At 40.3% G+C, this 25,037-nt stretch overlaps 1 protein-coding gene across 2 annotated transcripts in view; it reads left to right on the top strand.

Moving 5' to 3' along the window:
• LOC103182606 (histone deacetylase 2) overlaps nucleotides 1-24,788 on the top strand; it is a 42,936-nt gene extending 18,148 nt beyond the window's left edge. For both annotated transcript variants that reach the window (XM_042332799.1, XM_042332798.1), the window contains 13 exons: nucleotides 885-997; nucleotides 1,083-1,200; nucleotides 1,848-1,922; nucleotides 2,048-2,186; nucleotides 4,009-4,150; nucleotides 10,760-10,852; nucleotides 11,053-11,161; nucleotides 11,256-11,396; nucleotides 13,506-13,614; nucleotides 14,947-15,080; nucleotides 17,185-17,340; nucleotides 18,534-18,591; nucleotides 20,364-24,788. In XM_042332799.1, coding sequence (XP_042188733.1) covers nucleotides 885-997; nucleotides 1,083-1,200; nucleotides 1,848-1,922; nucleotides 2,048-2,186; nucleotides 4,009-4,150; nucleotides 10,760-10,852; nucleotides 11,053-11,161; nucleotides 11,256-11,396; nucleotides 13,506-13,614; nucleotides 14,947-15,080; nucleotides 17,185-17,340; nucleotides 18,534-18,591; nucleotides 20,364-20,394 — 1,418 coding nt within the window. In that variant the 3' untranslated portion in view covers nucleotides 20,395-24,788. The remainder of the gene's footprint in view (nucleotides 1-884; nucleotides 998-1,082; nucleotides 1,201-1,847; nucleotides 1,923-2,047; nucleotides 2,187-4,008; nucleotides 4,151-10,759; nucleotides 10,853-11,052; nucleotides 11,162-11,255; nucleotides 11,397-13,505; nucleotides 13,615-14,946; nucleotides 15,081-17,184; nucleotides 17,341-18,533; nucleotides 18,592-20,363) is intronic.
• The last annotated feature ends 249 nt before the right edge of the window (nucleotides 24,789-25,037 follow it).

Raw genomic sequence — 25,037 nt, 5'->3', positions numbered from 1 at the left:
ACTTTCTGCGTTATGCAGAAAAGCAGGAAGTGATGCTAATGAAGGAAGTCAATCTAATGACCAAGAAATTTACCATTTTAGCATGAAAGTCAGGCAGGGAGCAGTGAAATTGGTAAACAGTGCAACCATGTAAATTTACACTTTAGCAAAACATTATATCGGAGACTCCACTATTCCAAAAAAAAAGTATTGACTTCGTCAAAATCTCCCAGATTAAAACATTGTCCATTTACTTTATGGCCATTTGTGTGACATTGCCTGCAAATTGGCTCTTGCGTATTCCTACAAATTCACTGTAACTGTTTTATAGAAAGCTCTGAATTATTTTGAGACAATTTGACACTAAAACACTATATCAAATGCAAGGAGGAGGATTATTAAAACAAATTTAAAATTGATCTGCATTTCTTGTTATTTATAGTTAAAATGTGGGATTACTGTTCTCTCCTAGATTTGATTTACATGTATCCGCACTCAAATCACTAGCTTTTGTGTTAGTTGGAATGAGTTGCCCAATGGCTGGTTGATCATTTATTGCAACTTTTCCTGGCTTAGAGTCAAGTGTCATTCTTCAAAAAATGGATTAGAAACTTCCAATGTCGCGTACCAAAGGCCAGTTTTTCCATTGTGTCTTTCCTTGTTCACCTTTCACAATATGTTTAATTGATAGTAGTTTATGTTGGGTGTTGGCACAAGATGGTGTTTGTTGATTGCTAAAAAAATCCTTTTTGCTTTTCTTCAGTATCGACTTTTGCATTGCTTAGTGATTGTGACTCAGTTTGAAATATAAGCCCCAGACATCTGTATCTGAAGTCCATAAATGGACTTATTTGTACAGTTGCCATTTTCTTTTATAGTTAATGAGAAATTTCATTTTTTAATAGGTGACATTGGAAACTATTATTATGGGCAAGGACACCCAATGAAACCACATCGAATTCGTATGACTCATAATCTCTTGCTGAATTATGGCCTGTACAGAAAAATGGAAATTTATGTAAGTTAATGACTTTTAAAGAAAATGTTTTACTATTTTGAGGGAGTTGTCAGAAATGTAATTTGTGTATTTTTCTTCTCCTTAGCGACCCCACAAGGCCACAGCTGAGGAGATGACAAAATATCACAGCGATGATTACATCAAATTTCTGCGATCAATAAGACCAGATAATATGTCTGAATACAGCAAACAGATGCAAAGATGTAAGAATGCAGTTAAATTGTATTGTGTATAACAGTAATATGAAAATACATTATTTTGATTGATGTAAGAAATAATTTCCTCAGAAAGATAATTGACACTTAAGTTATTGGCATCAGGATTTGATAGTATTTAGAACTTTCTGGATCTGCACTAAGTCCATCCCAGAAAGAATTAAAAGTCCCTGTTTCTGATCACAATAAATAATTTATTGAAATAATTGTGTAGTTCTACCCATTCCTTGTAGGTAAGTGTGAAAAAACATAACCAGCAGTTTTCCCAGTGCACAAGGTTGGATGATGTGGGGAATGAACACTCAAGTGGAGTAGTTTGTTCTCTGGTGTCCATATTGTTGGGGGTAAAATGTGGTTGGAAATATGGCTACATTATTATTGAGATAAAGGATTGTAGCATACTTGGTATATTTAACTGAAATAATTTAACATTTTTGTTGCTTAGAATGGAAAATTCTATTTTCCATGATTTGTATTCTTCACCTTTATAAGCAAAAAAATATATTTTTGTGTGTGTGTCGGATGGGCACGCATATATATATATAATAGATATAGAAGATTTGTATAATAGGTCTTTAATTTTTAGTAGTTTTGGGATTATGAGATGTAATTTTAATGAACGTTTGTTTCTGCAGTCAATGTTGGAGAAGATTGCCCTGTGTTTGATGGATTGTTTGAATTTTGTCAATTGTCAGCAGGTGGTTCAGTGGGTGAGTACCGAAGTTTGTACAGAATCTGGGCAACTGCCTAATTTATAGTGGCAAATTCTTAGACATTTATTACAAATAAATTTATTGCTGAGTCAAAAGTCTTGTTGCATTTCTTTACTTCATAGCTGGAGCAGTAAAACTGAATAGACAACAAACTGATATTGCTGTTAATTGGGCTGGAGGTCTGCACCATGCAAAGAAGTCTGAGGCATCAGGCTTTTGTTATGTCAACGATATTGTTCTTGCCATCCTTGAATTGCTGAAGTAAGTGCAATCTTTGTCTCCAATTTTAAAGGCAGAAGCTGACTTTGGGAAGTTTGCTCTTAAGAGTTAAAGGATAGACATGATGTATTTGATATTAAAGATTCTATTCTATCAGTGGAAATGTTTGTTTTTCAAAGAATAATATTGCCTTTGTTTGCCTTTGCCTCATATTCCTAAATGTTAAGAGGTGATGTCCATTGTTTAATTAATTAAGTGATCCCATCACACAGAGGATACAGTTCAAGATCCTGGTCCTCACCTTCAAAGCCCTCCATAGTCTTGTTCCCCCCGACCCCTGTGACCTCCTAACCCCAACCAACCCGCCGCTTCCTCTGCTCAGTGGGCTCCAGCCTGCTTCACGGACCCCTCTTCGCCTACCCCACCATTGGTGGGCGGGCCTTCAGTCACTCTGACCCCACCCTCTGGAACTCTACCCTGAGGACCCTCTGACTCACCCCCTCCCTTTCCTCCTTCAAGACCCTCCTCTTCGACCACGCCTTCGATCACCCTCCTCCCCCTGCTCTCCAACCTCCCCGATCCTGAGCCCCAGCTGGGGTCCGAAACACTGATTGTCCAGGGCTTTGGGACATCCTTCCGATGTGAAAGGCGCTATACAAATATAATTTTGTTGTTGTTGTTGATCTGATTTTACATAGAATTACATAGGAATGCACAGGACTGGAAAAGATAGTTCCAGTTGGTCTGGCTGGCCGGTTCCGAAGTTTTGTTTTAAATTCTGAACATTTTTCTCTCGTGACCCTGAATTGATTATTGTCAAACATCTTATCTAATTCCCTCTTGAATTTGCTGGCACGTTTTGTCTTGACCTTGAATAGAGGATTGTGAGTTAAAACTCAGTTTTTAAGTTCACAGTTCAGACTGATGTTCCAGTCCAATGTTGGAGTACTGCATTCTTGGGGAAGTCTTGAGTGAGGCAGAGCTGTAGTGCTGCATTTTATCACTTTACCACAATCCACTGATAAGCCCATTGTTCAAGAAGCCCCTGAGATTCCCAGTTGTACCAACATGTATCAACAACTTGACATCAGTAAAAATAAGCTGTGTATTCTTACCAGTAGTACGTGGAACCGATGCTTTCTAGACCAACTCTTTTGATGCCATTTGACATTGTTTTTGACATCAAACATGATTTGTAATGGTGGACAATCTTGGCTACACCTTTGTTAAAGTACAGTATGCTCAGTGGGCCTCATTCTACATTGCCTCTTAAATACTCTTGATACAATTTGGATGGATTGTACACACAGATGCAATCCCAGGATTCAAGTATGAAAACCCAATAATTTCCTTGTTTCTTTTGGCAGCAGTAGAAATCATTAGATCAGATGTTCGCTCGAAATAAAATAATGTAAATGAGCCTTACGACGATCTACAATCACTTACAAAGGCACAATCTATCCCAAACATTTCTCAGGTGAATTAAACCCAGCCTTTTGCTTTCTGCTTGGCTCGATCTTCCAGTGTATCTCATACACTTGTTGCAATGACCCAAACAACTAAAGGGCAACTAAAGTCTGTTGTCACTCAGTAGCTTTTGGCCTAACAGAACTTATTTCTTCTTATTCTTTCAACTGTACTTCCCATCACCCCCACTATGGCTATTTAATTAATTGGATTTTATTTTAGAAATGTTATTTACAAAAATGACAAATAATTCGCAATTTGGTTCCCAGCATTGATTCAATCAGATAGAAAGGAATCCAGGGTTTCAATAGGTTGTGAATTAAAGGGGTCACTGGACTAAGTCTGAACATTTATGTTCATTGTAACCAATATTCTGAAGAATGTTCTATTCCCACAGGTACCACCAGAGAGTTTTGTATATTGATATTGATATCCACCATGGAGATGGCGTGGAAGAGGCATTTTATACCACAGATCGTGTGATGACTGTTTCGTTCCATAAATATGGTGAATACTTCCCTGGCACAGGTGATCTTCGGGTGAGTGTTCATTTCAGCACAGGTGTCAGCTTGAGTTAGTTGGTAGCACTCTTGTCTCTGAGTCAGAGTTTGTGGGTTCAATACCTACTTTGAGGCTTTTGAGCTTGTAATCTAGGCTGACACTCAAATGCAGGGCAAACAAACACTATTGTTGGAGGTGCCATCCGTTGGGTGAGATGCTAAAGTGAAGCACTGTCTGCATGTTCAGATGGGTGTTAAAGATCACGTGGTACTTTTTTGAAAAGAGGAGGTAGTTTCCCCACTGTCTAGGTGATCGATCCTCCGGATACAGTTGGTCATTCACTTCATGGCTGTGGTCACCTGCAAAATGCACAATCATTCCACTCCAAAGTGGATCCTGTTGAGACATTCAACAACAACAACAAAATTACATTTGTATAGCGCCTTTCACATCGGAAGGAGGTCCCATAGCGTTGGACAATCAGTTTTTCGGATCTGAGCTGGGGGTTGGGATCAGGGATGGTGAGGAGCAGGGGGGTAGGGAAGGTAACCGAAGGCACGGTCAAAGAGGGTCTTGAAGGAGGCAAGGGAGGGAGCGAGGCGGAGGATTGCGTGATGGCGTTCCAGAGGGTGGGGGCAGAATGGACAGAAGGCCCACCCGCCAATGGGGGGAGGGCGAGGCGGGGAACGTGAAGCAGGCCGGAGCCTGCTAAGCAGCGGGAGTGGGCTGGTTGGTAGGGGGTTAGAAGGTTGCAGAAGTAGTGGGGACACTAAGGCCATGGAGAGCTTTGAAGGTGAAGACCAGAGGATACAGTTCAAGATCCTGGTTCTCGCCTTCAAAGCCCTCCATGGTCTTGCTCCCCCCTACTTCTGCAACTTTCTAACCTCCTACCATCCTGCCCACTCCCTCCACTTGTCAACAATCAAAACAGTAATAAATTGGTCATTTTCAATCTACGACTGTTTGTGGGACATTGCTGTGCGCAATTGGCTGCCGCGTTCGCCCACAAATATACAGTCAATTCACTTTACAGTATATTCTGTGAAGCGCTTTGGGACGTCTAGAAGACATGAAAAGCGCTATATCAAATGCAAGAATTATTATTAATTTGATAAGATGCTATATTAGATGCAAGGATTTATTATTATAAATTTAAAAGCTTAAGAAAATACAAACACCAGTACTAATGCTGAATTGCCACTTCAGGAATTCATGAATAACTCTTCCATGTGTGCATAATTAGATTTCACATTCAGATCTAAGAGTATATATATTTTTACAATTTCACTTGTATTCAGAGGTGGGAATATTTTCACTCATTGCAATTGCACAGTTTGAGGCCTTCTGATAGTAAATGGGTAAATGGTTGTCTTCTGCATTGATTCAGAGAAGCTGTAGTTTTTGCTTTGATAATGATTGTCACAAATGTGGTTCAGTGTTACAAAATACAGGACAAGCTGTATGGAAATTGTGTCTATGGTACACTCTGATCCTGTGTTGAAACGTTCAAGGTTGAGCATCGAGTTAATGGATGGCCACTTACAAAATTAATGAGCCAGCCTTTTCTGATTGCAATTTTATGAAATAGTCACATCTCCTTCCTGGTATATAGCATTGTCACTTGAGCTGTGAAATATTAGTCTGATATTTTGGAGTTTGACTTCTGGGTTGCATTCTGCAGACAGTCTTGATAGTCTAGCAGGTGGTAGCTTTATAAAACAGCACGGCAGCTCATTGTTATTTTTTTTAAAAAAAGATCTTATATCTTTGACGATACTTGTTTTGGTAAAGGTAAAGGGGGCAGGATTTAAACTCAAGAGAATGCATTTTCTAATCTACTGTGTCACAATCTCTTGTAATTGTCGGTTGCCGTTTTTCAAATATTTAATTGATGAGTGTTTGTGCTACTCAGTGTTGGGAATTTAAAATTGTCTATAATTATCACTTAGTTTCAGAATCAAGCCTGCTTGCTGATTTGAACCAACCTTATGTCTAAACATAGGATAATTTTTCCATGTAAGCAGTGTGAATTTTTGGTTGAGTGACAGTTTTATTTTATTGAATTTTTTTAAACAGAATCATATTTCTTGTTTTATTTTATTTTGACCTCTCCTGCACTAGGCTCCGTGACCCTATCACCCCCATCCTCGCCTGACTCCACTGGCTTCCTATCACACAGAGGATACGGTTCAAGATCCTGGTCCTCACCTTCAAAGCTGTCCATGGTCTTGCTCCCTCCTACCTCTGCGACCTCCTAACCCCCTACCATCCTTCTCGCTCCCTTCCCTCAGCGGGCTCCGGCCTGCTTCACGTCCCTGCCTCACTCGCCCCACCATTGGCGGGCATGCCTTCTGCCACTCTGCCCCCACCCTCTGAAACTCCATCCAGCATTCCTTACACCTCGCCCCCTCCCTTTCCTTCTTCAAGACCCTCCTCTTCGACCATGCTTTCGATCACCCTGCCCTCCATCCTCCCCGATCCCGACCCCCAGCTCGGGTCCGAAACTATGACTGTCCAGTGCCTTGGGACATCCTCCCGAAGTGAAAGGCGCTATACAAATGTAATTTTGTTGTTGGATTCTTGCCCACTGCAAACTGGGTTGAGACTTTAAATTAATTTCACAAAGGACTCATTGGGAAAGACTTATATTTCCTCAATCAGGAGGCATTAAGTCCAGGATCCAGATTGGATTGGAATACACATGGTTATTTTATTTGTTATGGTTGTTTTATTTTTAGGACAATATGGCACTCACAGAAACCTGGATCACCCCAGGTGACATCTTCCCCCTCACTGAGGCCACACCACCCAGCTACACCTACCACTATGCCCCACACCCCAACTGTCGTGGCGGTGGGGTGGCCCTCATATTCAGGGCGTCACTGCCCTATCCCCCTACTCCACTGGCTCGTTCCCTTCTTTTGAACACCTTACCCTCTGCCATCCCTCCCACCTCTCTCTGAAAATTCTCTTACTTTACCGCCCCCCAAAATCCTCTCCCACCTTCATCTCTGACATCTCCACCCTCTTTGCTTCCCTCTGCCATCTGCTGTGACCGCCTCATCATCCTAGGCCACTTCAACCTCCATTTCACCCCCTCCTGCTTCAACTTCTCAGACTTCTCCTCTCTCAACCTCTCCCTCCACATCCACTCTGCTACCCACACCCATGGTCACCCGCTCGACCTGGTGATCACCCGGGGCCTCAGCGTCTCGGATGTCACCATCACTGACTAAGGCCATCTCTGACCACCATTTCATCTCCCTCAACTTCTATATCCCTCTTCTCACTGCCTCCAAACCTGCCACCGTCTTCTACCGCCCATGGAAGAAGATCTCCCAGCAATCCCTCTCCGCTGCCCTGGAGTCCTCTGAACTCCTCCCCCTCTGGCCCACCTCTTGCAACAATCCACTCGCTGCATTCACTCTTCTCCACAGCACCCTCTCCACCACACTCGACATCCTTGCCCCCCTCACCTCCCGTACTGCCTCCTATTCCTGATCCTCACCAGCCACCTCCGCTTGCTTAAGGGCCAAATCCGACCTAACTGTCCACCGCCACATCTGGCTGTACCTCATCAAGAACTACCGCTTCGCTCTCGCCTCAGCCAAATCATCCTTCTATTTCAGGTTAATCCTGGAGGCGAAAGGCAATCCCAGGCTCCTATTCTCCACCACCAACCGGCTCCTCGCAGATACTTTCCTCTGACTCTCACTGCGAGAAAATGCTGGACTTCCTCGAGTCCAAAATCGAGGGAATCCGCTCAGCTGCCACTGCCCTCCCAACTTCCACCCCCTCCATAGCCCCACCCCACACAATTACCCACCCGACAATTATCCATCCCTCCTTGAATCTGTCATCCCCTCCTCTGTCTTCAACACGGTAACCTCCATGAAGCCTACCACCTGCTCCCTCGACCGCATCCCTACCCCTCTCCTTCAATCCCAGCTTCACCTCCTTGCCCCACTACTCGCCGACATCATTAACCTCTATCTGGCACTGTTCCTTCCAGCCTCAAAACAGCCACTATGATCCCCATCTTGAAGAAACCTTCCCTCGACCCATCACAGCTATCCAGTTACTGGCCCATCTCAAATCTTCCCTTCTTATCCAAGGTCCTTGAGAGAGCTGTTGCCTCCCAGCTTCGCTCTTTCCTCTCTCACTCCCTCCATGAACCCCTCTAATCGGGTTTTGGTGCTGCCCACAGCACGGAAACTGCTCTGGTCAAGGTCACAAACGACATCCCGACCATGTGTGACCAGGGCTCCCTCTACCTCCTCGTCTTCCTCGACCTCACCACCGCCTTTGACACCGTGGACTACTCAATCCTCCTCCACCGCCTCTCCTCCCACCTCAACCTTCAAGGTTCTGTCCTTGATTGGTTCAGGTCCTACCTTTCACACTGCCTCCACTTCATTGCGGCAAATGGGTTCTCCTCCGGCCCTCGTGCGGTGTTTCTCAGGGCTCTGTCCTCGGTCCCTCCTTTTCACCCTCTACATGCACCGCCCTGGTGACGTCATCCGCAGACATGGGGTAAATTTCCACATGTATGCGGATGACACCCAACTCTACCTCTCTGCCTCCACCCTGAACTCCAGGACTACTGGCATCCTGACCGACTGCCTGTCAACATCAAGTCCTGGACGAGGGCCAACTTTCTCCAACTCAACATCAGCAAGACTGAGGCCCTCCTGGTTGGCTCGCGTCAGCGCCTCCGCACCTCGGGTGCTTGCAGCATCAGCCTCCACGGCTGCACACTCAACGTCACTAAGCCAGTCAGGAACCTGGGTATCCTGTTTGACCCTGAACTGTCCTTTCTCCCCCACATCTGCGCCATGACCGGCACTGCCTACCACCACCTCCGCAACATTGCCAGACTCCGCCACTGCCTCACCCCTCAGGCTGCCCAAACCCTCACCCATGTATTTGTCACATCAAGGCTCGATTACGGGAACTCCCTCCTCGTGGGCCTTCCCAATTCTTCCATTCACAAGCTGCAGATCATCCAAAATCTGCAGCTCGTGTACTCTCACGTACCAGGCTCTGTGACCCCATCACTCCCACCCTCGCCCGACTCCACTGCTCCCCATCCCCCAGAGGATCAAGTTCAAGATCCTCATCCTCACATTTAAGGCCATCCAACGCCCTTGCCCCCTCCTACCTCTCTGACCTGCAGACTCCCTACCAACCTGCCCACTCCCTCCATTCAGCGGGCTCCGGCCTGCTCCGTGTCTCCCGCCCTACCATCGGTGGCCGGGCTTTCAGCCTCTCTGCCCCCACACTCTGGAACTCCATCCCACGGTGCCTTCGCCTCGCTTCCTCCCTTGCCTCCTTCAAGGCCGGTCTCAAGACCCTTCTTCGATCGTGCCTTTGGTCTCTCCCACTTTTCTGCCTTCCCTCACCCCTACACCGCCCCTCCCCCACGCTCGGGCCCCGACACCTGACTGTACAGCGCTTTGGGACGTCCTCCTGACATGAAAGGCGCTCTATAAATGTAATTTTGTTGTTGTTGTATTTGCTTTATCACCTGTTGCTAAGGTGATATATCCAGCAAAATATCACGTCTTTTAAAACCAATTTAATATAACAATGCCAAAATCATATTTCTTAGTACAGAAGCCTTTTGGGCTCTGCAGATTTTTAATTTGTATAGTTTATTATGCTTACTGAGTTGTGCTTAAGGTGATAGAATGCTTTCCAGGTTCCACTTTTCAACATTTTCAGCTCATACAACCCTCCCCAGGTAATTAGTTTGTGGAGGTTTCAGTCGGAAATGTTGATTAGTGACATAATTTAAAGTGAGTTCTGCGAACTATTTTTTGAAGTGTCAACAAGAGATGTGTGATAAAAATGAATTGGTGGGTTGAGCAGTAGAGTTAAGATAAAGGATTATGAGTTGAAAACATTTAAGCTAAATTAAAATCAATTCAAGTATAACTTACTTTTTGGTTAAGTGCTGTTCCACCACAGCTTTGGGTTAAGCAGAAAATAAGCAAATATGGGGAACAGTGGATTGATTTGATGAGTTGAAGAGATTACTTTGGTGTTTGATTTTGCTTTTAAGTTTAAAATCCCATTAGCCAGGACCCAACTGTAAAACAAGTGAAAACAATGATTGTTTAGTGTAAGATCTGAGGAGTTTAGACAAGGCTATATTTGTGAATACTTTACTTAAAGAACTGAAGGGAAGGAAAACGGGTGAAGAGAGATGAATCATATTCAGGGTGATGGAAGAGTTTTAAAACATATTGGTTGATTTCTGGCTAATATTAGACTTTGTAGGAAAATCAGAGCACAGGAACCAGATGGAGAAGTTGCATGTTGAGTTGACAGTGAACAGGGAGGTGACATAGTTTGGATTACTGTAGGGAAAGGGTAGGAACAGCAAAATCTGGGGGAGTAAACTGGACAATTGCAATATAAATGGATGTATTACCAGATGCACAAAGGGAGGTTATATTAATTTTCTTCGTACTAATATTAGGATGTGGGATGCATTGCCACAAGTTTAAATTTGAAATCATTTTGAAAGAGAATTGGATGGACCTCAATCACACATTGTGATAGGGCTCCACTTGTACTTTTTTTTGTACATTCCTTCCTGTCTTGCATTTTGCAGTGTTATTGTCTATGTTATACCCCATTAGGATATTGGTGCAGGAAAAGGCAAATATTATGCTGTTAACTTTCCACTGAGAGATGGAATTGACGATGATTCTTATGAGCAAATATTCAAGCCAGTAAGTATCTTAAGATTTTGCCTTTTATAATAATTAGATTAAACTATTATGCCATACGACAATGCAAAATAATCATAAATTTAATATAAAATGACAATTTTTCACAAACCATTTGTTATTGTTTATCTCAATAATCATATACAATTGGCATATATAATTTGTAGGTAGATGATCTTAACTGTGGCTCATTTCTAATGTAGATCTTGACAAAGGTGATGGAGATGTACCAACCAAGTGCAGTTGTGCTGCAGTGTGGAGCTGATTCTTTGTCTGGAGACAGACTTGGATGTTTCAATCTCACTATCAAAGGTATAAGCAAATCTATCATAATTTGTCCTAGTGAAAATGTTTATTCTGGAAAATTGTTTGGACTAATATGCGTTATTATTTCTTTATTCAACAGGTCATGCTAAATGTGTGGAATTCATAAAAACCTTCAATTTACCTCTGCTGATGCTCGGAGGTGGAGGCTACACAATCCGCAATGTAGCTCGATGCTGGACATATGAGACAGCAGTAGCATTGGATACAGAGATTCCAAATGGTAATTGCAATAAATAACTTTAATTGCTTCCAACTAAGATTAAAGTCTTCTACTGGATAGAACCGTTCCTATTGGCTTACTCCAGCTGCTGCAACTACATACAATATTTATACGTCATACTGTTTTAGATACTACCACAAATCGGGATCTCTGAGTGCATTTATTCTGCAGCTACAATGAGTGGCTACCTCCCACTCCTTCTCCAAAGAACAGGATGTACTTGCTGGATTGAATAATAATTTGAGATCTTCCACTTCCCTCCCATATTATATATATATAAAATAAAAGGCATGGATGACCGACCATTGCTTTATTCTGTAGAACATACTTACTCTTGCACAGATTTATAAAAGCAGTACAAATATATAATAGAACATAACAACAACAGCAACTTGGACTCATATAGCGCCCTCCATGCTGGACGGCATCTCAGAGCGCTTTACAGTAACGGATCCCGGGATCATAAGAAATGCTAGGTGATAAAAGAAACAAGGTCCATCTAGTTCACCTTCCACCTTCTTGGCCGTCGCATGTGCATATGTCCTGAACTACCTATGTACTATATCCCATAATTTTATTTCCTAAAAGAAAACTATCTCATCTGTGTTTGAAAGAATCAAGACCGTCTCCCTAGGGAGCCTGTTCCACAGGCTCACTATTCGCTCACTGAAATAATGTTTGCATAGATTTGTTCTGACTTCCCTCCCTTCAATTGCAGGCCATGTCCTCTGGTTTTATTATTCTGGACAAGTTGAAACAGCCTGTCATGATCTATATTGTCTTGTCCTTTTAGAATGCTATGTCACCTCTCAATCTTCTCTTCCAGCAGTTTACCAAGTCGCTCCTCACAGTCCAGTCCCTCCATTCCCATCATTTTGGTTGCCCTCCTCTGCATCCTCTCGATTTCTCCAATATTCTTTTTGTACTGTGGTGACCAGAATGTACGCAGTACCCTTAAGCATGGTCTCACCAATGATTTATACAGTGGCCGGATTACTTCACTATTTCAGCTTGCTATTGATCTTTTGATACATTCCAACATCTGGTTTGCAATATATATCTACATATAACTAGCACCTTTTTTTCATTTTGTTTGTTTATCCTTTTACTGTAAATGCTTCTTGGTTTCTAAACTAATTTTTCACAACAAAAAATAAAATTGGAACACAAGTGTGATTTGCATTCCTGGAGATAGCTAGTGATGTTTTTTTACAAACGTTTCTACCCCTACCAACCCACTGTTCCCTCTGCTCAGCTGGCTCTGGCCCACTCCACGTCCCCTGACCCACCCGCCCCACCATTGGCGGGAGAGCCTTCAGTCACTCTGCCCCCAACCTCTGGAATTTCATCCCCCAATCACTCGGCCTTGCCCCCTCCTTAGCCTCCTTCAAGTCCCGCCTCAAGACCCTCCTCTTTGACCATGCCATCGGTCACTTCCCCTCCCTTCTTCCCCCCCCACCCTGACCCCAGCTCGGGTCTGAAATGCTGTACTCTGTCCAGTGCCTTGGGAGTCCTACCGACATGAAAGGCGCTATACTAGTGTAATCTTGTTGTTGTTGTACTGAGTTTCATCACTACAGTAGGAAAATGTATGGTAGTTCAGTTTTTTTTAAAAGTGTATTCTTGGGAAAGGTTGCAAATGTGCGTCTGGTAGATTAATAGCTTGTTTATGTTGCACCATTTGCTATTTTCTCTATACAGTGTGAATTTGAGTTGTGAGATTCACCCTGGAGCTTTGACTGCAAAGACATCTTGACGTATTTTTGATTGAGCATGTCACACAGAAAAATATAATTGCAGGTGATGCAAAATGATTTTGTCTCCGTTCCTAATGGTCCCTTAAAGGCTATTGAAAAGGACCCATCTTTAATGTTTGCCGTGCTATGCATATGTGTTTAGTGGCACATGTGCAGAAGTCTCCTAAAGTTTCACTTGACAGTTGACATTGATTATCATTTCACTTAGAACTTTTAAAGCGGAGTACAAATCTGCAGCATAAAAATGATTATAACTGATATGATTTTAAAGAAGTCAAGTAGAGTTTCAATGTAGTATAGTTTTTCACAGTTGTGTTCCTGAACTTATTTCTGCTTATTTTTCTTACTTTAGAACTACCATACAATGACTATTTTGAGTACTTTGGGCCAGACTTCAAACTGCACATCAGTCCTTCCAATATGACCAATCAGAACACATTAGAATATATGGAAAAGATTAAGTAAGTAAATTTGTTGTAAGGTAGAAAAGAGAGATGGTTTGCTGATCAAGAAGCACTACGTATATACAATTTACCTGCCTACAGTTTACATCAGTATTTAAATGATTTAATTATATTTGTATTCTAAAATACTGAAAGTTTACAACTAAATTTGGAAAAAAAGGGAATCTACTACATATCCCACCTAAATTAATCATGTTCAGTGATGAATACATTTTTTTATCTGAAAAGCTCTTGTGAAGATTAGTAGTATTTTAGTTTTTTGCGGGACTGCAACTTGAGCAAAAGATGACCAAAAGATTATCGGAGGTCGATTATCGATTATCAGATGACTAAATGATTATTGGAAGTCGCGCTTTCAGCCACTACGCCCCCAAACTCTGGAAAATTCTGCTTCAATCACTCCGCCTTGCCCCCTCCCCTCTTTCAAGTCCCGCCTGAAAATTTTCCTCTTTGACCGGCCACCTCCCCTCTCCCCCGGCTCGGAGTCAGGCTCCGCCACTGTTAAACGCTGTAAGATGTTACCCTGCGTGGAGGGCGCTATGTAAGTGCAAGTTGCTGCTGTTAACCAAATTGTCTGAAAATGTAATCAATAATGATTTATCTCCTGGCAGAAGTGTTTAGCAGATGCCAGAACACATTGCTGTTGTTTTGCACCTGGCTCAATCAGTAGCGCTCAGCTCTGAATTGAAAAAAGTGGGTTAAAGTTCCACATCAAGACTTTGAGCTCATAGTCTATTCTGACACTGCAGTGCTCTGGGGGAGCGCTGCATTGTCAGAGATTCTGGCATTCGAATGAGATGTTAACCTGAGTTTTCGTCTGCCTTTTCAGGTAGATGTTAAAGAATCCATGCCACTATTTGAAACGAGAAGAGTTTTCCCTGTGCCCCAGTCATCAATTTTTTTTTATATCTGCGGGAATGTTGGCCGGGACACCGGGAGCACTTCCTTCTCTTAAAAAAAGTGCCATGTGATCTTTAGCATCCACCTGAACAAGCAGACAGGTTTAATGTTTTATCTGAAGGATTGCAACAGTTCCACCAACACTTCATTGGAGTGTCAACACGGACTGTGAGCTCAAAGCCCCGATGTGAAGTTTGAACACACAACCTTCTGATTCCGAGGCAAGGGTACTTCCCATTTGAATGCTTTTTCAATCGTATTGATATTCTTGTTCGCTCTGAAAACTGTACCGTATTATTCTACTAACTGTTGGTGACATTTTTCTCCATGTAATGGTATAACAAATTATTTGGAATATACTTTTTTTTGTATGTATACCATAATTGAAGCAAACTCAGGTTGGCAGTAACTAACTCCATTTCTTTATAGATTACGCTTATTTGAAAACCTGCGCATGCTGCCTCATGCTCCCGGAGTTCAAATGCAGGCTATTCCAGAGGATTCTATTCAAGAAGATAGTGGGGAAGAGGAGGAGGAAGAGGATCCTGACAAACGCATATCAAGTACGACATAGTGTGACGTGATATGCTTTGTGTTCCAATCAGAAATCTTGTTGATTGTTTGTGCAGTCTAATGTACAGTAAACTCCTGATACCTCGACCCTGGCTTAACTTGTTACAACACTTAAGTTGTCATGCTGTTAAGATCCTGGCCACTTCCCATGCAAAATCTTAATAAGTGGCTCTGCTTTACTGTTATTCTGCTTAACATATAATTAGTTCCATTCTAGCAATTCTTGGAAATATTTGCAATGTAAAATTGATTGGATAACTAGTCCTAGAAGATGACGGCTTGCATCACAGATGCCCCCTTCCCTATCCTGTGACAGGTGTGGGTGTTGGGCGGAGGTTGGGCACGCATGCCAAATTGCCCTATCCTATTGCACAAGCCTCTGGTCTATTGGAGGGCCGCACCGAAGCCTCCTACCCCGCCTCTCACCCTATCTGTGACGAGACGGTGGGAGGCCACGACATGGCTCTCTAACATTGGTCGCTGCTCTCAGGTTGTCAGGCTGGGTTATTTTGTTTATGAAATAATTTTAAAAAACACAATGTGGTAATTAGCTCTTATTTCTTTAGAGACTATTTATTTGAAAAACTTGCATTTGGTGCCTCATGCTTCAAATAGTTTGGTGTCAAACTTCTATATTTTTGTTTGCTAAATCTATTGTCTTCATACAGTATTACAGTAGAATGTAATACTTTAGTTGCGGTCCATCAAAGCACAATTTTCCATTCTATATAACTGGGTGAGATCACTGATTCCATATTCACTACGTGTGCTCACAGAAAACTGAAAAATGAAGTGATGCCAACAGCAACCTGATAATCCAGAAGTTGATCATATTTTAAAGTGATCAGGTGGATGAATATTATGGTATTTTATGAAGATTGTGGAATATTGACACAAGTTTTGCCCAGGAAATAGTGTGGGTTGAAATCCATATGGGTTTCATAGCCTAATGGTCTCTTCTTGTTCCATTCTTTTTCTTCAACAAATTTGCACTTGTATTTTAACTGCTCTCGGTCCATAGAATTTGTAATATAGTGGAGTCTTGATTACCTTCTGTAATATAGGGCAATCTTCTTTTGCCTTTCTCCTTTGTTTGGAATTGGCAGATAATTGAGGCTTCACTGTATAGGCAGATTCTTTATATTGAAAGCACTTGTTTTTTCTTAATGTCCTCTTGCCTATCTATCTCACTTGGCTTTTAGGTGCTGAGGTTAGCTTGTCGAGCACAAAAATATTGAGCTTCCACTGTATTTTAGATCTGCCAGTTAAAAGCTATGTAAGTAAACATAATATGTTTCCAGCAGAGTGGGCCATGTTTAAAATCTGAATCTGGGCAGCAAGTCTTTCTGCCATCTTATAGTTTGCCCATGACAGTCAAATGGCGGGGTGGGTGTGGGGGAGATTTCTTTGGAAATGATTAAATATACATTCCTTGGGTATGAGTTATTACCACTGCAAACTCATGTTGCTAAAGTTCTTATGGGCCAGTAGAGAATAATATACAGACCCAATGGGCCTGTAAATTTGCTGACTGACTTTCATAGAAAATCACCCCTGACTGTTTTAACTGTCACTCAGGCGATATGAGACCAACTGGATTTCTTTTATATATCATATATATACTCTTCAGAGAGATGCTTAATTCAAAATAGAAATAAAATTTTATTGCTTTAATGCTGATGCAGTTAATAGACTAATTCCATCTAATCTAAACGTGAAAAGATTAAGGAGGTTTGCATGCAAATTTAAGTTACTTGTGGGTAGTTGAATATTTTTAAGTGACAAATGTGTGAATCAAGTGAACTGATATCAAGTTAATGAGAAGTTCCTCAGTCTTCAAAATTTCTGATTTGTGGCCTATGGGCATCTGTGATATAAAAAAGAATAATTAGGTTTCATTTCACAGAAACTGCTATATTGGTATTAAGTCGGGAATGAATTAAGATTTTGTGAATATTTTTACTTTGCTATTTAAACTTCATGCTGTGTAGTAAAATCATATTTCTTACATATTTGCATTCTTTGAGGAAGTTTTAAACCTTTAATACGAGAATAGAACGATGCAAATAGCTATTTTTGTATCATTTGTTCCAGTCCGAGCTTCTGATAAGCGAATAGCCTGTGATGAGGAGTTTTCAGACTCTGAAGATGAAGGAGAAGGCGGTAGACGAAATATCGCAAATCATAAGAAGAGTGTAAAACGAGCCAAAATTGAAGAAGAAAAGAAAGATCCAGAAGAGAATAAAGCAGGTGAGAATACTGGAGCACCACTAAAAGTTTTACCTTTTCTATTATACAGTTATAGGGCAAGAAAAATAATGCAAAGCAGAGACGAGGCAAGATTAGACAGGGTTCACATTAGCGAGGTTACTAAATTTTAAAAGTAACAAAGGTCTCTGGAGTATTTTGCTCAAAGCACATAGTTAAGGACCTGTTGTCAATGCTGTTCTGAAAGGTATCTGTTTCTAGAGTCAGCTGCCGACTCATGTGCAAATGGAAATAGTTGCATAAGTTTCAATTACTTGGTAGCACTCTTGCCACTGTGGGTTCAAACCTCAACACAGTCCTTAATCTCATACTCTACGCTGACATTCCATTGCAGAACAGATATTTAAAGAATCTCTGAAGGACTCCCTCGGTATATACAGCATTAGAACCGTAAGCTCCTTAATTTAGGTGCAAAAAAGAACCTTGAGATCCATGCTAGGATGATTCTCATCAGGTGGTAAACAAGCTCCAGAAAGGGAAGCCTATTTTCCCATTGCCTTTTCTGCCGAACAGTGAATTCTGGCTGCAGCATGGTGCAGTGCTTTTCTCTTTTACCTCCCAACCTCCTTTTCTCCCCGGACATGAAGGGATCTCAGGGTTTGGCTAATCTGAAAATGAATAGAAGCAAATGATGTCAGACTTTGTGAGATGTGAATGCATCCTTTGAAGAAAGGAGACAGACCTCATATATATATATATATATTCCTTATATTCACCTCCTTATATATGTGTGTGTGTGTATATATATATATATATATAACATTCTTGCATGCTGGACTGTGGAAAACATTTGGTCATGGCTTTTCCTCTCCCTGCCCAAAATAAGAGTTTTTTTTAACTGTTTGATCTCCGTGTTTGAAAGCTTTTGTTGCTTAGGAAAAGTTCAAGATGGTTACCATTCTTCTAACTCAAGTAGTACGGTGGCGACTGAATAGTCTATACTGATCTGAAAGGTCTGTACTTTCAAATTAGGGTCAGAGAAGTACAGGAAGTACCTTTGATTGTACGTAAGCATCTACACAAACACTTTCTTTCTAAAGATTTTTTAAAACCTGGTAGGTAAACAGGATTGTGGAAATGTATGTATCTTGTTTCACTATCTTGCAAGCTATGGCTTTTTCTTACCCATGTTCTTGAGTCCTCAAATTGACAGTGACTTCACTGACTGTTTACAGATGTGAAAGAAGAAGACAAAGCTAAAGATGGCAATGCAGAGAAGGCGGATCTCAAAGGGTAAGCTAAATTATTATCAAAACCATACCATTTTATAACATTTGAAAGATGCAAAAAATTATATGTAAACGCCTGATCAAAGGGGGCAAGCCAAACTCCTTAGATGTTATTTTGTACCAGGGTCAGTTGGAAATGTTGTATTTTCTCAATCCCCACAGCCACACAGTTTCCCCTCCTTGTACCCCTGCAAGGCCTACCATTAACCTCTCCCTCTCCACTGGTGCGGTACTTCCACTCCCCCTTTCAACACCTCTCTGTTGCCTTTGACACAATTGAACATTCTGTCCTTCTCCACTGTCTCTCCTCCCTGCTCTCCTCCACCATTCTGTTCTGGTTTCACTCCTACCTATATCAGTGTCATAATTTCATCTCTTCTAATGGTTTCTCCTCATACCCATGCACAATCGCATGCAGTGTTCCTCAGTGCTCTACCCTTAGTACTCTGTATGCTCCCACTTCATGATATCACATGTAGGTATGGGGTCCATTTCTACATGTATGCGGATGGCACCCAACTCTCTCTGCCACTACCCTCCAGAACCACTGTTATTCTGCCCGACTGCTCTCTGGAAACTGCCTCTCAGAGTCAGTCCACCTCCCCCTTTCCCTCCTCACTTTTAAATACGCCTTAAGACCTAACTTTTTGACTGCGCCTCCCGCCAGCCCCACCCCCTCTCCCCGCACTCAGCTCTCCCTTCCCAGCTCGGATATCCAGTCAGCTGTGTGAAGTACTTTGAAATGTCCTGCTAACGTGAAAGGTGCTATATAAATATAAATTATTGCAGTTAGAAATCCAATTTTGGATGACTTAAGAACTCCTGAGATCATATTTCTAAGTTAATTCCTTTAGATCACAATCAACTTGCTCCCCTGACATCAGGAAAATATAGAAAAATATACTCAAGGCTGCTGGACAGCAACTAATGTCTGTTTTCTACATGTAGATTATGCCTAATTTTTGGGGGTTATTGTGTATTTGCAATATGCAGATTATTTATCAACTGATATATAGTGTTTGATTTCTTTGTTATATTACAGCTAAGGATGCCTGCTTTTAGCAGTACATTATTGCTATATAAAAATGTTGCATGCTGTATTCAGAAACACTTGCTGCTTAAAGTAATATTCCGCTGCTGTCTATGTTCTAGCTTTGGGTGAACTAAACTGTCATCCAACCTTTCAGATCAGTAATGCAGTCGTATGTTGCTACGCTGTGTACCTTTCCTAAGAATCTGGGCCAAATTGGTTGGGGGTTCAAAAACACTGCATATGTAAGCAGGTGGCAGCAGTGTTCCTGATGCCACTAGTGCTTTGGATTCTGGCCTACAATGTAAATGGGGCAGCAACCTAGTGCCAGTTTCAGAGGACCTAAAAATATATTCTAAAAAAATCTGTAAATTAAACATGAGGAAATAAGCAATCAAATTAGTCACTGGAACATAGATCCTGTGTACTCATTATATTGCTTAATATTGGAATACTTTGATTAGTGCAGTGTATTGTGGTGAATAGCAATATATTTGACTCAAAGCAGACAAAGCTCTCAAAGAAGATGATGAAATACTTTTCTCTTTCTCCACCCCCACACCCCTTTCCCAGTTATGTAAACAAATTTTCTTGTAATTTAAATGGGCTGGAGATGGTAGTCACAATCTGCATAATTTTTGAACTCTAGTAAAACATCTATACCAGTATTCTCCATATTTACAGTTACACAAAAAACTTTTGTAAAAATTCTACAGTATAAAGGTATTTTCATTTTGTCTTAACAGGATCAAGTCTGAACAGCCCAGCAATCCATGAGAGCATTTTATCTCCATTTTGTATTACAAATGGAGGTTACATATCAGAGTCTGGAAGGATCCGAGTGCTGTTTTGTTTTGAGATTAATGGCTTTTTTGTACTACTTAAGTGGGCCATATTTATTTTAAAAACGGGCATCTGTTTTTTCTTTTTTTGTGTGCGATATTGCAAGGAACATGAATGCAAATAGTCATAATTATGAAAGTGCAAGAGAGGTTTAGTTTGACAATGACCCTACCATGTTGTAAGTAATGACATTGTACGTGGACCTGTTTTTCTTTTTATATCTGGAGCTGTTTTACTTTGAAAAAGTCGTGTTTGTTATCTTCTTTTGAAGACTGTTTTTACTACTTTTACAAACATTTGTAATTAAATGGTGCTTTATAACCAAATACTACAGAAATATGTGTGGTATTTGCCAGTGATAAATACTGTACGAATTTCACAGTGATGCTTTTCATGAAGTGCTACTTTTAAATTTGCAGTGACAAAATTGCTTGAACAGGGCGAAAGAATCCAATTTACAAGCTACCATATCCCACAATATGGGATATGGGGAGAAACTCCCTTCTCTTTTTGAATAGTGCCATGAGATCTTTGTCCGTCTAAATAGGTAGATGGTATCTCGATTTATCCAAAGGGATCTGCAAGCTCCTGTGAGTGATGCACATTCCAGTGAGTTTGTTATTCATTGATAACCAATGTACCATTGATAACCAATCAGTGTATTCTCACTACAGTCCAGGGATCTACTTCTTTTACACTTTAGTCAAGTAACCCAACAGAACAAAAAGCTGGTTATTTATATTTAAAAACATTGAATTCGATAAAAATCCTAAGTATGACTTTTGAAGCCAGATTTTCCAAGTTCTAAATAAGCTTAGTAGTTAGCTCTAATACTTGACATAAACTCCAGACTTCTAACATTGTAACACTTCTAACACCTAATCGGAAAGGATAAGGTGTCTCTGTAAGTCTGTTTAGCAATTTGTTTTCACAGCAGAGGAACTGATAATCTCATTGAAAAAATATGAACCTAGAATTTCAAATTTATTACCAAAAGGCTATGCTTAGTGGATCTGATGAATATGTAATATTTACTAAATTGTCTATTCTAAACAGTAGTATCAGAATGAGATTTAATAAATAGTTTATTTTGAAAGCGGGGCATCGCATTGTTTCGATATGTTTCCAGGTTGTAACTTGAAGTTTACTTTCTTGAAAAATAATTCTCATTTGGGATCATTGAAGCACTTAGCTATCAGTACAGGAAACCGCTGTAGCTCACTGTTGGGGTTGAAGTCCAACAGTGTGATGAAGCTGAGGGTGTGAAGTAGTTTATTTTAATTTATGTTTAGCATAAATGCATTATGTTATGACATGTGCTTAGAGAGGAAGAGAAGAAAACAAGGTTCCAAATACTTTATATCTTTGTTACACTGGTATTCATCTCAGCATTTTTGTTCCTTTGTGTGATTGATTTCTCCTGCCCTGAAAATTTTTGATTAATTGGAAGGCTTTGTACCTTAACCCCAAAAGGTTTCCTGCCTTTCGAAGAATCTGGTTTTAATTTGAGTCTAGTCATGGAAGAAACTTCCATGTAAATCTGAAATATATATCATCCTCTGCTACGGATTTCAAATTTATTATTTCTTCTCTGATTGGTGAATTACCATTATTTTTACAGTCTTTTCAAAAATAAGAAATCCATTCTACAAAAGATTTTCCATCCTGAGAAATACAGATTAAGAATTATTTAGTTTTAGTAAAAATGTGCCTTTAATTGTATGCTCTTGATGTATAGAATCCAAAGTACACAAATGATTACACTGGGTGGGGACAAGAAGGGAGATTACACACTTGAAAAGATTGAGACATTGTCAGGGCCAAGGTTGGAAATGCTCTTTTGTGAGACAACACTGATGTGGTGGAAACTACAGTGTACAATGTATCTACTTGTCGAGAGCTACAAAAACATGCTGACCAACTTCACACAAAGACTTCAAAATGGAAATCCAGCGATCCTAACAATACTGTGCTGTGTCTGAAAAATGCTACTCGAAAAGGTAATCCTGAATGATTCAGAATTCTAAATATCAAGTCTGCTGTTATTAAAAATGATTGGTGAAAATGAAATTCATTTAGCATTCCACTTGTGGTATGTATGCCAACACTGCAAAGATCTATGGCCCCTTGAGGATATAGAATGTGATTACCAGAGAACAAGGAGTGCATGTATTGTTGGGTCATTAATATTGTAGTGACTGGACTGAATGCTTTCAGTACATTCTCATTACATCTATATTATGCCATGAAAGTATCTCACTGTACACACGCATGAAATAAACTGATTTTTGTTGCTGGTTCCAATTAAAATGATTGATTTCTGATGCACTTCTTTCAGATGAGCTATGTTTGCATGCGTCTTGGAAGAAAGGGCCAATTGGTCTTGTGTTGAGGAAATTCTGGGCAGTATGCAGTATTGAAAATGCAACAGGAATTTCAGATGCGAAATAGCTTTTCAACAGACATTCAGTGATAAGATTATATACCATGTTGTGTTGTACCATCTCACAACTATCATAATATCTAACCAGTATTTTCCTTCTGTTTTGAACAAATATAGTTTTGGAAACTCAAAATGTGATGAATGTGATGTGCTCCTTCCAACGTTTCAATGGAAGTAAATTCCCAAGAATCCAAAAAGGCTAGAACCTCTGGTTACAATGCTTAAAATGTTTGCTTATAATTTTAATCTCATTTCTGTACTTAATCTCATTTCTGAAATGATACTAATAGTTGTTCTGCTTCTGCCTTTTAAGATATAAGAATGGGTAACAGCATATGTAAATTAACTTGGGAGATCAGATGCCCTTTTCCCCCAACCAATTGAGACAAGAGTGTCCTTAATCAGTACAAGAGCCAAGATTGTCTTTTTTCAGTCGAGGATCAGCATCCTTTACAATTACAGTGGAGGAGCCCAATAGATCGTAAAAGATAATCTCCATCTTGACCTTGAGATAAATGTGGATAAATTATTTTTATGATTGGCAATATGTCTCTTGTGTCCTCCAAGTGTGAAAATTGTTGAAAAATTGTTTTAAGAAATTGTATAATGTGTAATAAAAATCAGAAAAAAAATAGATTTTCAGCAACCATACGTCAAAAAGAAAAGAGTACTTTCTGAAGTGGAGGGGAAAAATAACTGAAAAAAACTTAATTGTTTAAGTTGAGACAATTATAGGTCTTTGTAATGTGACTGATTCAAGGATTGAGCGGAACAATATTTCTAATTAGCTTGTTGTTCATGGTGTGTCCTTGTACTTAGGTTAGAAAATAATCGTACCTAAACATCAAGGTTGTTGCTCAGGGTCTTTCGTTACCATTCTGCTGAACAAAGAGCCATTTTACAAAAACGATTGTGTGCTATAAAACACTCATTCACTTGCTCTCCCTCAGACTGAGATGATTAAACTGTAGAGTTGCAGTCCAGCATCGAAGAGCAAATCCTTTAGTGTTGAGCTATCATTTTTTTAACATTCTACTGCTAGCAGCAGATCAGTTGGGACTAGTTACATTTATTGTGAAGGAAGAGAAGCCAGTATTTCAAAAATTGACGAAACACTTAATTTGTTTCAAAATAAAGTAATGTTTTAAGAAATCTATATCCTTGCTCCCAACTCCAATAACATAATCTTTTTCTCTCTCACTTTCCTGATCTGGAATGATGCATTCCATTGTGTTCTGGACATCAGGAAACGTGTGAATCAACCAGTGCCTTTATTTTTTTCCTTCATTCCCTAGAAATTTCAGGGTCTTTGGTTGCATCTTATCTGTAAGACTTTCTTAAAATGCCAAAATAAAACAGATGCTTGCAGCAGATTGACTCTTATGGTAAAATATCATGGGAACTATAGTTTTACGGAACTCAATTTATGCTGCATTAACAAAGTATTGTTCTGCTCTGACATTTTGATTTCTTTGTTATTTGGCATTCTACCATAGTACCAGCCTTTTTTCTGCATGTATAGACCAGTCTCATCACTTTTTTTTCTCAAATCTATATCCCTTTGCTTGAATTCAATAAATCTAAATGACACAAATGTTAATCAGCTGCTTTGCCTCCTCCATTCTAATGGTAAAGAGCAGCCCCTTGTGGAACATAAATGCCAGAACAGCCAACTTATGCAATTCGATTCAGTGGTTATCTTACTGTGCTAAAATATTTACAAAGGACATGTTCTTCTTGCTATTGTTAACTTTATTGCATTCTACTCTACTTATTTTCATTGCCAGTTGTTTGTTAAGAATAATTTCTGAAATGCTGCAATAATACTTTTTAAATAGCAGTACAAATATGTTTAAGCATTGAAAATAAAATTGGGTAAATTCTTTGTAGTGTGTTAATTTTTTGCAATGAAATTGAAAATATTGATGAAGAATAGCCTGTTTAAAATTGCTTATGTAGGTGTGGTTCCTGACTGAACTTACTTAGTGTAAGGCAGTTGAAAGGACTTGCTTGAACTACAAATTTTCTATATCACTACTACCATCTCATAAGCAGTTTGGCAAGGTTGTAACAGTCTGGTCTTCCTCAAAGCACATTCTAATAAAATGCATGCTCAGCAAGCCCATCTGTCATC

Source organism: Callorhinchus milii, unplaced genomic scaffold, assembly GCF_018977255.1.
Source record: "Callorhinchus milii isolate IMCB2004 unplaced genomic scaffold, IMCB_Cmil_1.0 Scaffold3, whole genome shotgun sequence".
Classification (NCBI taxonomy): Eukaryota; Metazoa; Chordata; class Chondrichthyes; order Chimaeriformes; family Callorhinchidae; genus Callorhinchus; species Callorhinchus milii.
Note: the sequence above shows the minus strand (reverse complement) of the source record. Positions and strands in the feature narration are given on the sequence as shown.